Source organism: Gracilinanus agilis, chromosome 2, assembly GCF_016433145.1.
Source record: "Gracilinanus agilis isolate LMUSP501 chromosome 2, AgileGrace, whole genome shotgun sequence".
In the NCBI taxonomy this organism is placed as follows: Eukaryota; Metazoa; Chordata; class Mammalia; order Didelphimorphia; family Didelphidae; genus Gracilinanus; species Gracilinanus agilis.
The window spans coordinates 551884407-551899580 of NC_058131.1; the positions used below are offsets into that span (position 1 = coordinate 551884407).

The window sequence follows — 15174 nt, forward strand, 5'->3', positions numbered from 1 at the left end:
GTGTGTGTGTGTGTGTGTGTGTGTGTGTGTGTGTGTGTGTGTGTGTGTTTTCCTTTAAGGTACAAGAGAGCAGTTAAAACCAAAGAGGTTTTCTGCTGTAATAAAGAAAAGCTAAATAGAAAATACCAAGGAGTGTTCTTGAGTTCAAGCTACCCTGAATTCATTAAGATAAGTAGAAGCATGTTCTTAAAGGGCTTCTGATTTTTTAAAAAAACCCTTACCTTATGGCTTAGAATTGTTACTAAGTATTGGTTCCAAGGCAGAAGATTGGTAAGAGGAAGGTATTTGAGGTTAAGTGACTTGCCCAGGGCCACACAGCTAGGAAATGTCTGAGTTCAGATTTGAACCCAGGCCTGGCTCTCAAATCACTGAACCACCTACCTGCCCCTCTAAATGCTTTTTCAATAACTGATGGGATTTCCATGGGGGAAAGGATTTGGGCTACTCATTACAGTAATATTCCCTGGGACTTGAAGAAAAGAGTCCTTTAGGAAAAGGGATCTACCCCCTCTCCCTGATCTTGGGTCCCTACTTTGCTCACCGTGTTTACCAGTCGTTTACGATCCTCGGCCTTTGCCACGTGGCACACGATGCCCCTCACACTCAGCCCCTCCTTCTGGAGCTCTGCCACAGCGCGATCCACATTCTGCTGCTTTCGGCTGCTCACAATCACATGGGCCCCGTCACGGGCCAGACGCTGAGCGATGGCAAAGCCGATCCTGGGGGTAGAGATAGGAAAATGCTGTCATAGTTCCAACCCAGCCGGGCCAAGTTCCTTGGCTCCGTCCCAGCCCGAGCCTGAGGTAAGAACTGGAATCCTGTTTCATCAGCTCCTGCCCGGAGAGTGGACTCCACAGCCTAGAGAAGTCAGGAATGAGGAGAGAGGCAGTAAGCTAGCGTTGGTGTCATTTGAGGAGATGCCACACAGACCTTTTTCCTCCCAAATATCTTTTGAACCAGCCTGAAATGTCATTCACTTTTTGGGTTAAGGCCTGCCCTTCAGGGCCTTCACACAGGAATCTATGGGCTGCCTTAAGGCATCCACAGATAGATTTCAGGAAGTCAGGGAATCTCTTGAGAAAAAAAAAAAAAAAAGATGGGGGGGTGGGAAAGCACATCTTTATTTTCCCTAAACATAACTAAAATGAGCATTTCTCTTAAGTATTTAAAAGCATTATTTTTTTTAAACATTTATTAATAATCATTTTTCAACATGGTTACATGATTCATGCTCCCACCTTCCCCCTCACCCCCCGCTCTCCCCCCACCCATGGCCGATGCATATTTCCACTGGTTTTGTCATGTGTCCTTGATCAAGACCTATTTCCAAATTGTTGGTAGTTGCATTGGTGTGGTAGTTTCGAGTCCACACCCTCAATCATGTTAAAAGCATTATTTTGAGAAGGGATCCTTCTTCTTCACCAGCTTCGGCAGACTGTCAAAAGAATCCATGACACAAAAAGTTAAGAAGCCCTATTCTGTTCAGAATTCAGGTTTAATACATCATCTCTGTTTCTGCTGCAGGGTACCTGCTGTGTGGGGAAGGGAAATGGGGGTCTGAGCTCAGTAGTTGGAGGTCAGGTACACAGCTTTCCATCCAAATCAGCACCATCTATCATCAATGCCCAGATTCCTTTCCAGTTGGGCTCTGGGGGTGCTTGGGACTTGAATGAAAATCTACACAGATGCCTGAGAAACATCCCAGCACAGGGACTCCTCAGGCCCACTTATCGGGGGTCAGTAGCAAGGACCCAAACTTGAGAAGACATAGAAGAAAAATGGAAGGAGATTGGGAACCCCACAGATAAGTCACCACTCACTGGAGCATCAATAAACAGCATCAGAGGCTGACCAATCAGAAGATGTAGGGACATCTTCATTGTTTTCTTAGACTCCCTGGAATAGCCCTTAGAGTGCTTGCTTTATCGAATTAAATTCCCAAATGTAGATGAAATCAGGCTTCAGCTCAATTTTGATGTCATCCACAACCCCAGGAGGGTAGATGTGGCATCTGATCGTTTGGGAACATGGGGTCCTGAAGGGAGGGAAGCGGGCAGCCATTGAGTGGGGCATTACAATGGGGACTGCTGTCACTCAGACAGGAAAGGGGACAAGAGAGCAGCCAAGGGAAGTGAGTTTATGATACTAGGAGCAGGCAAGGTAGGGGGCTTTAAAAAATTTTATTTATTTCATAGAATTTATTCCCAAATATCTCAGCCTCTCTGTTTCCTCCCCAAACCACAGAAGGTGAAAAAAAGATACATATAGATACAGATATAGATTGTGTCTTTCATGTTTCCATTTTTGGTTCATTTTCTGGAGAGGGACATTGACAAGTTATTCTTCAAATATTAATTCTATAATTAATATTAATTCTGTAGCTGTATATAATGTTCTCTTGGGTCTGGTAGGTGGCTTTCAATGTTGCAATGTGGGATAATTTAAAAAAAAATCTGTACTTTCTGTCTTAGAATCTGTACTAATACTTATTAATAAACAAGAGATAAAAAGTATTGTGAAAATTAAATGCATAATTTTGAATATATTAAATTGAAAATTTTGGATACAAATAAAACTAATGTAGCCAAGTTTAGAAGGAAGCGAAAAGTTGGGGGAAAATTTATTGACAGTTTCTTGAATAGAGATCTTATATCTAAAATATATAGAGACAAACCCGGCCTCAGCCACTTCCCGGCTCTGTGACCCTGGGCAGGTCACTTGACCCCCATTGCCCACCCTTACCACTCTTCCACCTATGAGACAATACACCGAAGTACAAGGGTTTAAAAATATATATATATATAGAATTTTAACACATAAATAAGAATATAAGCCATTTTCCAGTAGATTAATGGTTAAAAAATATGAACAGTTTGTGGATGAATGAAATCAAAACTATATTATAATTATATAAAAAACAATCATTATTGATTAGAGAAATGGAAATCAAAACAACTCTAAGATATCATCTCACATCTATTAGGTTGGCTAAAATGATGAAAGACTAAAATGTCAAATATTAGAGGGGATGTGGAAAAATGAGGACACTTATACATTGTTCATGGAACTGTGAACTAAGCCAACCATTCTGGAGCAGAATATAGAATTATTCTCAAAGAGTTATAAAACTATGTATACCTTTTGACCCAGCAATACCACCATTAGGTTTATTTTCTAAGATAATGAAAGAAAAAGGAACAGAAACCATACATTCTAAAAAATTTATATCGGCTCTTTTTGTGGTGGCAAAGAACTGAAAACTGAGGGATGTTCATCAACTAGGCTGAACAAGTTGTAGTATATGATTGTATTGGAATGCTACTGTGCCATAAAAAATGACAAACAAGATGATCACAAAAAACCCTGGAAAGACTTCTATGAAGCGATGCAAAGTGAAATAAGCAGAACCAGGAGAACACTGTACACTGTAACAGCAATAATATATGATGGTCAATTGTGAATGATGTAAGTATTATTAGTAAGGCAAGATCCAGGAAAACTCCAAGAGATTCATGATGGAAAAGGCAATCCCCTGCCATAGAAGGAGTAGATGAATTCTGAATGTAGATTGCGACATACTTAATTAATTGTGACTTCACCTGATTTCCTCCATGAATTTTTCTCTAGAATAAGCACTGTGTCTTGTTTCACAACATGATGAACAGATGAATATGTATTATATGATAATATATGTACAACCTATATCATATTATTCCTCCTTCTTGGGGAGAGAAGAGGGGTGGGTGAGAAAAAGAAAACATGGACTGCAAAATCAGAAAATGAATCTTAAAAATTGTAGACATTTAATCTGGGAAAAAAATTAAAAAATTAATAGTAAGTATGAATTTCAAGGCAGAAAAACATTAAGTAAGAGCTTAGGTCATCGGGGTTAAGTGACTTGCCCAGGGTCACACAGCTAGGAAGAGTTTGAATCCAGATCCTCTTATATGGGATAGTTTAAAAAAAATATGGGATAGTTTTTGATGATATTTTTTATATATGCACATATTTTAAATGTGTTGTTACAGTGAAGGCCTACTGCTTCTGGGGGATAGTAACCCACAGGGGCACAATTTTCAAGCCTTGCCAAGGAGATGCTTGAATTCCCTGACTTGGCTCTGTTGGGGTGGCACAGAAAGGAACATTTTACTGCAGGCAGTATTGGCACTAGTTACTTATTTTAGGGAGGCAAATTATTTTCTTAAATCAGGGGTGACAATAAAGGACAAATATGAAGGGACTATAATAATAATTAGCATTTATATAGCACTTTAAGGCTTGGAAATAGCTCTTTATGTTATCTTCTTGCAACGGAAGATGACAGTAATTAAATGATTTGTCCAGGGTCACACAGTTAGTTCCCCAGGCAGTATTCAAACTCGGGTTTTCCTGATTTTAAGTCCAAAATTCGTCTACGTCCCATAGGTTTTCATTTATTTATATACATTTATAAGATTGGGGCACCTGGAGAATTGTCATGGAAAGAGGCAGCCTGAGAAATCGAGCATAGGGTAGGATTTGAAGTGGGTTGTGCCCATGGCAAGTAAAGGTTAATGATCAAGCAATCAACCAACATTTAAGAAATCCCGACTCTAGCCAGGCTCAGCGCTGGGTGCAGAGGGTGCCAGTTTTTGAAGTTTGAGTCAGTAACTGCCCCCAAGGCGTTGCTAGTGGAGTGACTGGTTGTGAAAAATTTCAAATCAGCAGGTCCCTGAGAGCCAAAGTCCCTAAAGGCAAGGGACAGTAAGTGGGTAAAAGGTCCAGACAGGAGGAGGGAGGGCTCATCATGACTAATGCCCCCTGGGCAGGCCTCGGAGGGGGCCTAGATGAACCAGAACCTAACATCCCAAAGCCCTGAGTTCCAGTCCTCCTCCTAGCTGTGATCACGGTCCTGCCAACCGTTGGCCCCTCCCCTCCTACCTGGGACCCCCTAACAATGTAAACCCTGCTATCGGCCAACAGGGGGAAAGCCGTCCTGCAGAAGGAGGCCACAGCGGCGACTCCGGGCCTCGGTTTCCCCGGATTGCCCGGGAAGGCACTCACTCACCCTTCGGTGGAGGCGGTCACCAGGGCCACTTTGTCCTGTAAGAGCGGCCGATGGCTTCTGGACGTCGGAGCAGCACTGGTGCTCATGCTGACGGATTTCAGGGTCTGAGAGCAGGTCGTTTTCAGGAGAGTTCTAAGCATCCCTTGAGAGAAAGAGAGGCCTCGTCACCACGCAAAGAAACCAGAAACTACTAGCCTCCTGGATGGGCCGGCCTGCTTGGGGTTGGGCCCCTCCCCAACGTCCAGGCCTCAAAGTTAAAGTCCCAGAGAAGAAGTGGGGGGAGGAGGTGTTATTTCCCCGGAAGTGGCATGGCAATGGAGTGTGGGCCAGGGGCTCCCTCTGCTGGCACACCGCGCACCCAGGTGGGCCCTTGCTGCCTCCTGCTTGGCCCTCCCTACCCTCTCTCTGGCCCCGCTCTATTCCTAGCCCTGCTCTGGAGTAGGAGTGTCTACACTACTACATTCAACCCAACCTAACCCAATTCAATGCATTTTGTTTCAAAAAAGCCTATATTGGGGGCAACTAGATGACTCAGTGGATTGAGAGCCAGGCCCTGAGACTAAAGGTCCTGGGTTCAAATTTCCTAGCTGTGTGACTGGGCAAGTCATTGAAACCTCATTGCCTAGCCCTTACTGCTCTTCTGCCTTGGAAATAATACATAGGATTGATTCTTAGATGGAAGGTAAGGGTTTTTAAAAAACTCATTTATGACCTCAGACATCTCCCAGCTGTGTGACCCTAGGCAAGTCACTTGACCCCCATTGCCTACCCTTACCACTCTTCTGCCTTGGAGCCAATACACAGTATTAACTACAAGACGGAAGGTAAGGGTTATTAAAAATAAAAAAATAAAAACCCATTTATTAAGGCCTTCTAGGTACCAGGTACTGAGGACATAAAGAAAAACAGATATAATTCTTAAAAAAAAAATTGGGGACTACTAGGTATTAGGTACTGAGGATAGAAAGAACAAAAAGGTATAATTCTAAAAAATTTTTTATTAAGGTTGAGGACAGAAAGAAGAAAGATATAATTCTTAAAAAAAATTAAGGGCTACTAGGTACCAGGTAATGAAGATAGAAAGAAAAATAAATATATATTTCTAAAAAAAAAACTTACTGTGGGGCAGCTGGGTAGCTCAGTGGAGTGAGAGTCAGGCCTAGAGACAGGAGGTCCTAGGTTCAAATCTGGCCTCAGCCACTTCCCAGCTGTGTGACCCTGGACAAGTCACTTGACCCCCATTGCCCACCCTTACCAATCTTCCACCTATGAGACAATACACCGAAGTACAAGGGTTTAAAAAAAATTAAAAAAAAAAAAAACAACTTACCAAGGCCTATTAGGTACCAGGTTCAGGAGAGAAAAATATACATATATATAATTCTAAAAAAAATTATTAAGGGCTCTTAGGTAACTGAGGATAAAAAGCAAAAAAGGTATATTTCTTAAAAATTTATTAATGCATACTAGCCAGATTCTGAAGATAGAAAGAAAAAAAATTATTAAGGGCTCCTGAGTACCAAGTACCAAGAACAGAAAGAACAAAAAGATATAATTCCTTTAAAAAAAAAAGGCCCATTTATTAAGGGCTCCTAGGTACCAGGTACTAAGGAGAGAAAGAAAAAAAAAACATAATTCTTGCCCTCAAGGAGTTTAAATTCCACTGGAGAGTAGGGTGGAGTAAGTAAGTGATGGGGGTAAGTGAAGAGATCCCATCAAAGTTCCTGAGGAAGATTTTTAAGGAGGGAGAAGATACTGTGGGGCAGGAAAGAGGGATCAGGGAAAACATTACACAGAAGAGGGAGCATCTGACCTGAGCCCTCACAGATTAGGATGGAGTATATTCCAGGCATGAAGGACTCCCTGCCCCAGTCCAGAAGATTTATTAAATCTCATAGTCTTATGTCTTTCCGAGGGAAGCTCTGGGGAGGACCTTATATGCCCTCATAGCACAAATGCTGAATTCAGAGTTCCCAGGGCATTTGAGTGGCTGGTACCTTGTGTGTGTGTGTGTGTGTGTGTGTGTGTGTGTGTGTGTGTGTGTGTGTGTGTGTGTAAATGACAAGGATTTTATTTTGTTGCTTGGAATGGCAAGATGACAGCTTTAGTTAGATATAGGCGTTTGACACTGATTTATTTCAAATAACATGTGTCTGCATCCATCAAATCAAAAGAGGGGAAATGGGCAAATTTCCCTAGATGCCCTTCTGAGGTGAGACCTGGGAGCCCCCAGGAAGCTCTGGGGCCACCAACTATGCAGCACAAGTGAGGGTGGGAGGAAGCCCTGACTTACTATTTTTGATCAGAAGAGAAATGTGTTTGGAGAAGCCTGGCATGCCCTGTTTCCCTGACTTCTTTGCTCCCTTGCTCATGTTTCCACTTATCCTCACAGGCAGCTGGAGGGGATGTAGTCCTGTTGCCATGGTAACCAGCGCATCAGAATGAAAGTACTGAATCACAAGCCCTTATTTCTCCCTGGCACCTGCCCTCAGAGGCTCTGGCCAGGACCTCGGATACCCTCACAGCACATCCACCCACCGATGTGCATAAAAGCTGGGTGTGTGTGAACACCTTGGGGTGAGCCTTACCACAGTGGTACTTTCCCACTGGGAAAAGTGACCTTGGACAGGTCAACCACTCTGGGGCTCTGTTTTCTTATCTAAAAAAAGGAGAGATTTGTATCAGGTGATCTCTAAAGAGCTTTGAAGGATGGACCAATGACAGTGGTTGCCCAGGCTGGTACCCTTGAACCACACTCTTATGTATTCATTTACCCAAAAAATACATCCCTCCTTTTGACAGAAGGGACATCCACTCGAGATCTAGGAACCAGATTGAACTCCAGAATCCTTGGGATTCCTTCTGTGTGGAGTGGAATTTTGGGGGTCTAACACCCCCAAGAAATCACTCTAATGAGCAGACAGGAGGCTTAGATACTTGCAGAGAAAATGCAGCCTTTATTAGGAAGGGGAGGGGTGGGAGGCACCGCTCTAAGTGGTCGACCCAAAGCAAGGGTCCAAAGATATTCACATGAAATCGGAATTTAGAGGAATGTAACATAATGCTCCTCTTTTTGTTGCCCACCACCTGTGTGTAATACAATGTCTGTATATGTTATATTTTCTTTATCTTGTCCTACCCTCCTTAAGTTTCTCAAACCCATGGGAGCATTTCTTAATTATGCAATTTCAAATTGAGTCAGAATTTAGACATGTCTAAGGCCTTTTAGGCTGAAACATTTAGGACAGGGAGTCAAGATTATAACTGTAAGTTTTAAGACCTTTCCCATGGGAAATGGGAAACTATTCCATGGGAATTAGAAAAGGGGAGAAAAAGGAGAAGGGTTTGGTCACATTAGAAAAGAATGAATTAAAGGTGTGTGTATATATATATATATATATATATATATATAAAGCTGCTTGGGGAGGGGAATTTTTCTACTCTCCATAAGGAGAGATTGGTATCTCCTTTCTGAAGGGCACCTAACTTGCACTCATTTTCTATAGGAAGTTGCCAGTCTAAGGTTACCGATACTAATTAATGTAAGTTGGGGAATAACTGTTGCATACATTTTGATTCACCACTCAGTTCACCAATTCAGTTAGCATCTATTATATGCCTACTACGTTCCAGGCATTGTGCTAGGCACTGGGATTAGACAAAAAAATAAAACATTTCCTGCCATCAAGGCACTTGCATTCTTTTGGTGGCATATACAAAGTAATCAAAGGGCAAGATGAGGATTGACAATGGGGTGCAGGGTTTGGGGGAAAGGAGTGAAAAGGCTTCGTGGAGAAGGTGGTAGTTGAGCTTGGAAATCCAAAAAGTAGAAGTGAGGAGGGTTCCTATTTGATTTAGGTTCTCATCTTAACTTACTGTCCCTTGGATACTTTTTCATCTGTAAAATTACCTCCAGGGATCTATTCAGTTTTAAATTTTAAGAGAGGCCTCGGTCTGCCTTTCTACAAAGTGGAGTTTAGATTCTCTCCCTATTGGGTGTTGTTAGAATTCAATTGGAAATGGTACCCTAATGAAAAGGCACTGATCGATAGCAGACCATTTTAACAGGTTTAATTGACAGTAGTCATCTTTCCTAACAAACATTAACTGAAAAAAGGACTCAGGAAGTCTTGTTAGAAACTTGGGGGAGGCAAATTCTATATTAAAAATAGTATAAAATAAATGTTGACTTTTCCCCACTTCAGCAGCTACAGCTGCTCCCCATCTTTGACCTTGGACCCTTTGCCTATTTCTAAGGAATGTGGCAGAAGGATGGAGGTGACTCCTTCCATGTCATAGGGAAAGCTGACTCCCAGGCTAGGGCCCTTAGGGAGAGGCTCATGAATTATTCACAGTGAAGGTCTGGATGGAGCTGTTCCTCTCTTCCTTTAGACCCACAGCTAATGTATGATTGGGAACATCTCCCAGTCCTTCCTGTCCTAATGGGGAGAGAGGGGTGAGGCTATGTGTGAGAGAGAAAAGGCTGGAGATCAGGAAGAAGTAAGAGATGTCCCAGAGGGCATGCAGGGAGGGGCCCTGGCACAGTGGGCAAAAGTTACTGATCATATTTACTTTCTCCTGCTTTCCAGTACTCCCCACTCTCTCCACTTCAATACCATCTTCAGAGACGTATTGTCAGACTCAGGAGTAAGAGATGGTTGGGGCTGGTGTAGGTAGGAAATCTTATTCTCTGAGGCTGAGGCTGGGAGGAAGACAAGAAGTACACTGGGAAGGCTGAAGACTTGGCTCTGGCATCTCTGATTGGCATTTGGCTTTTTTGTACACCTGCCTGAACAGAACTGTGACACCAGATCCTATCAGTCTCTCTCAAGGAAGGTTGGAGACCTGCCATTCTGGCATCTTATTTACTCTTCACTGTACATCTCCACTTGCCTCCAGTAAATCAGGGTTCTCAGTCCTAGCCCTCATTTCCTTCTTTCCCTTCTACTCTGTTTCTATATACACCAGAGTACAAGAATGCATTTTAAGGGATTACTCACAACTTTAAAGAGAATATATGAACTCACGAATGACACAGCAGGTTAAAGTTATGTTAGGGGGTCTGTGTAAAATTATTCTAACTGGGCCCAGACCAAATGGCAACTCAATTTTCTTACATGATCATAATTATTAATCTAGAAAGCACATATGTGATGGCCTTAGTGGGAGAATACTGGCTTCTTTCTCAGAATACTCCTAGGCCTGATTTTTGGATTCTACCACCTGAATTCTCTGGTCCATTTTTTCAATTTTTGACTGTCTTTCAATCAATTGGGTGTGATCATTCTACAATATTTGGTTACCTCACTTCTTCCCCTCTAAAACCAAGGGGGAAAGAAGGGAATAGAAAATATGTTAATCTTATCACTTGAAAAGATCAGAATTCAACCCAACTCACAGGTCCTGTCAGAGTACACAATATACATCCCACCCTTCCACCTTTAGCTACACCAAACACAGCCAAGGCTTCTGGGAAAAACTGGCAGGGAGCCTGACCATTGTCAGATGGCCCCACAATGTCTGAGCAGGGTCAATATTTGCCTCCCATCACCATTTCTCTTGGGAGGACAGAGGAAACACCAGGGAGTAGTTTTATGAGCAGAAAAGGGTAATGAAGGAGGAGAGAAATGGGAGGATTCCTTCTTGCCTTTATTCCTTAATCAACTTGGTTTCTTCTCTTAATTATCTGGGTAAATTATTCCTTTTGGAGATCATTTCTGATAATTTTTTGTATAGGGCAGTTTTCTTCCTATTATCCAACATTTGCTTACGATGCTTTCCTCAGGCTATCTTTTGCTGGTGAGTTGCTTACTAAGGGATACATATTTAAGGTCTGTGCTTGGTTCCTGATGGAAATTTCCTTCACCAGTATTCTCATCTGTGACTTAGTAGATTGATCCAAAGAAGTTACCTGAGTTCTGCTGAGGTTGTGACTAGCCTGGGTCCAATCAGGTAAGTGTCAGATGAGGGATTTCACTTGATCTTCTGAGTTCCAAACCAAGTGTCAGCTGTACTATCTGCAGAGTATAACAGTAGCAATAGTCACTTCTACTTAGGGAGTGCTTTGGGGCAGCCAGGTGGCACAGTGGATAGACCAAAGTTCAAATCCTGCTTCAGGTACTCACTTGCTGTGTGACCCTGGCAAGTCACTTAATCCTGTTTGTCTTAGTTTTGTCATATGTAAAATGAGCTGGAGAAGGGAATGACAAACCATTCCAGTATCTTTCTTTGCCAAGAAAACCTCAAATGGGATTATGAAGAGTTGGACATGACTGAACAACAGCAATTATAATTTATAATTTCATTAATTTATAGAACATTTAATAACTGCCTACTGTGTGCAGAGAACTGTGCTAAGCATTGGCAGTTATACAAAGTTGGAATAAGAGAGTTCTTGTTCTTCTGTCTTTTACAGTTTAGTAGGGCATAAGACACAAAAAGATAATTTTAAATATAAATGAACAAATATGTAATACGTATTTTGATAGGACATGCACCATAGGAGTTTTATTTTTTATTTTAAAAGAGTGTACAATTCTTATACTTAATTATAAAGGACATTATTTTCATTCATCATACTAAAGAAACTAAAACTTAACAACTTAAAAAAATTCACAACTAAACATTACTCAGAAAATGCAAATTTTGTGAAGAACTTTTTTTATTTAAAAAATTAAAAACATTTTTTCCAAGTTTACATGATTCATTTTCTTTCCCTCACCTCTTCTCTCTCCCTCCTCCCAGAGTTGACAAGCAATTTCACTAGGTTGTACAGATGTTATCACTTGATACCTATTTCCATATTATTCATTTTTGCTATGGAGTGATTTTTTAAAAGCCTAATCCCCAAATCACATACCCATATATACATGTGATAAGTGATATCATATGTTCTTTTGCATTTCTACTCCCAAAGTTCTTTCCCTCAATGTGATTAGCATTCTTTCCCATAAGTCCCGCAGGAATGTGAAGGACTTCTTTTAATCAAACCCTTCCCTTATTCTAAAATACAGAATAAACATTTTAATCTATCTATCTATCTATCTATCTATCTATCTATCTATCTATCTATCTATCTATCTATCTATCTATCTATCTATCTGTCTATCTGTCTGTCTGTCTATCTGTCTGTTTATCTATCTGTCATCTACCTATCATCTATCTACCTACCTCTATCTATCCATCTGTCTATCCATCTATCTGTCATTTATCTATCCATCTAATTATCTATCTATCAATCTACTAACTAATCAACTTTCAGTTCCCAATTCTTTTCTTTTCTTCACCTACTAGAAAGCAAGAAATATGATATTCGTTTTACAAAGGCAGTCATGCAAAACATTTCTATATGAGCCACGTTACAGGAAAAGGAAAAAAAAACCCAAGAAAATAAAGTGGGGGAAAAAAAGCTTTAATCTTCACTCAGAGTTCATCATTTCTTTTTCTGGAAGTAGTTAGCATTTTTCAGCATTAATCCTTTGGAATTGTATTGATCAAAGTAGTTAATTAAGTCTTTTACAGTTGCAATGTTACTATTACTGTATTCCACATTCTCCTACTTCTGCTGACTTTGCATCAGCTTATGTAAGTTTCCCCACGTTTTTCTGAAATCATCCCTTTTGTCATTTCTTGTAGAATAATGGTATCTCATCATAATCATATAACCATAACTCGTTTAGTCATTCCCTAATTGATGGATATCGTCTCACTTTACAATTCTTTGTCTCCACAAAAAGCTGTTATAAATATTTTTGTATATATAGACCCATCCTTTTCCTTTTCCTCTGATTTCTTTGGGAAATTTATGGACCTAGTTGTATGTTGCTGGGTCAAGGGGTATATACAGTTTTATAGCACTTTGGGCAGAATTCCAAATGATTCTTCAGAATGGTTGAACTAGTTCACAACTCCACCAACAGTACTTTAGTGTTTCTATTTTTCCACATCTTTTTTTTTAATTTTCCTTTTATTTCTTGTTAGCCAATCTGCAGAATAATCTTTTCAGCCTTGTTTTCTTGGCTAAAAAAGCATCTTCTTAATTGGAACTTGTTCTCCTCATCCTGCATTTCAACATGAAGGACTGAGGGTGGAGTTTAAGGACTGGCAAGCAGAGGCACAGCCTTTTAAAATTTAAACTTGCTTTTTGTTTTCCTTGCTCATATTAACCAGAGCCCCATCTCCTGTGTTACTGACAGATCCAGAGAAAACAAAGTGGACAGAGGAGTCAAAGGGGAAAAAATGTCTAACTAATTTTTCCTTGACTCGACTTCAGTTTGCCAGAATTTCCAGGAACGAGTGGACAGGCTCTGAAGAGGGTTCTTGGGAATAGGAAGGAGGAGGGCAGGCAATCTGCCTAACCTAACAGGAACAGGGCTCCATTAAGCAGAAAGGGTCAAGAAAAAAATATGGAAGAGGGTCTTGTAGAGTAGTCCCAGATTGCCTGATGATCAATCCACTAAATTAGACAGCTTTCCATCTTCCAGTACTGGAAGCTGCATAGGGAAAGTAAGTGGCAAGAAAATGAGAACCAGAGGGAGGAGGGAGGAGTAGCAGGGGCAGATCTGACTCCTGGGAGTCCTCAGAGAAGGGACAGGCTCCCCTGGCCATGACAGACTAGATCCTGGGCAGCTCCATCAGCGGGAGTTGACTTAGGAGTTGACTTAGCTCACCTAGCCCACCCCAGAGGGAGGTCAGAGGATTGCAAAACATGTTATGCCAATTCTCAGGGAGAAGGTTATTGCCAACAAAAAGGGTAGGGTGGGGGGGGTAGAGAAGTTTTCATGGAAGAGGTTCCATTTTGATTTTGATTTTAAAGTACTGATAGAAACTCAACAGGTGAAGGGGAAGGAAGGACAGTTCTGGATTGGAGGGGCAAGAGAGTAATCCAGTTTGCCTAAATAAGATTGTGTATGATAGTAATAAGGCAGGAAAGGCCTGTGGTGCCATACTTTGTAGAGGCTTGAATGCCAGTCAAAGAAATCTGAACTTTACTTGGTTGGTGATAGGGAACAACAGAAGATTGAGAGGCAGAGGAGTAACACAACAGGATTCATTATGAAGGTAGCTTTAAAAGTAGTGGATTAGGGGCAGAGAGTTGGCTCAGTGGATTGAGAAACCAGGCTTAGAAATGGGAGATCTTGTGTTCAAATTTGGCCTCAGAAGCTTCCTAAGTGTGTGACCATGGGCAAGTCACTTAATCCCAATTGTCTAGTCCTTGCAGTTCTTTTGTCTTAAATACTAAGACACTCACCCTTACTATTCTTTTGCTCAGGAATCAATACACAGTCTTATTCTGTTTGTTTGTTTTTCATCTATTTACTTATTTATTTATTTATTCATTTGGTTAATCATTTGCTTATTTATTTATTTATTTGTTTGTTTATTTATTCATTCATTCACTTATTCACCCATTTATTTATTTATTTGTTTGCTTATTTATTTGCTCATTTATTTATTTATTTACTTATTTTTTCTTTCATTCATTCATTAATTAATTTATTTGTTTGTTTGTTTATTTATTTATTTGTTTATTCATCTATTCATTCATCCACTTGTTTATTTATTTGTTCATTCATTCATTCATTTGTTTGTTTATTGGTTTATTTATTTTTTTAAATTTAGAATATTTTCCCATGGTTATTCATGTTCTTTCCCTCTCCCCAAGCCCCTCACCCCCACTCCCTGTAGCCGACATGCAATTCCACTAGGTTTTACATGTTTCATCAATCAAGACCTATTTCCATATTATTGATAGTTGCACCAGGGCAGTGATGGGCAAACTTTTTAAAGAGGAGGGCCAAAGAAAAGGAAATGCTCATCTGTCAGTCTTTTTCTAAGGCAACTCCTTCGAAGTTTCATTGTATTGTATCCAACTCATTGTATTCGTCAGATTAGGAATAATGTCACTGGGCTGGATAGAACATTCTAAGACAGAAGGGTAAGGGCTAGGAAAACCGGATTAAGTGGCTTTCCCAGAGTCACACAGCTTGGAAGTATGTGAGGCTAGATTCGAACCCCAGTTTTCCTGACTCCAGGCCTGGTGCTCTATCCACTTGGGTGGACTGCTATTACTAAACAGAACAATCAGACAGATAACATGATGAGCCAAGAATGAAGGGTGGTGAGAG

The 15174-nt window shown here is 40.8% G+C and overlaps 1 protein-coding gene across 4 annotated transcripts in view; it reads right to left on the reverse strand.

The window, feature by feature from the left end:
• Nucleotides 1–7470, reverse strand: part of LOC123237979 (dehydrogenase/reductase SDR family member 4-like) — a 32326-nt gene extending 24856 nt beyond the window's left edge. For 2 of the 4 annotated variants that reach the window (XM_044665231.1, XM_044665230.1), the window contains exons 1-2: nt 5048–5334; nt 542–719 (exon numbers count right to left, since the gene is read on the reverse strand). In XM_044665231.1, the coding sequence (XP_044521166.1) occupies nt 542–719; nt 5048–5187 (318 nt within the window). In that variant the 5' untranslated portion in view covers nt 5188–5334. Of the gene's footprint in view, nt 1–541; nt 720–5047; nt 5375–7340 lie in introns of those variants that run through there. The other 2 variants (XM_044665229.1, XM_044665232.1) reach the window with 2 other exon arrangements.
• Nucleotides 7471–15174: the final 7704 nt, after the last annotated feature.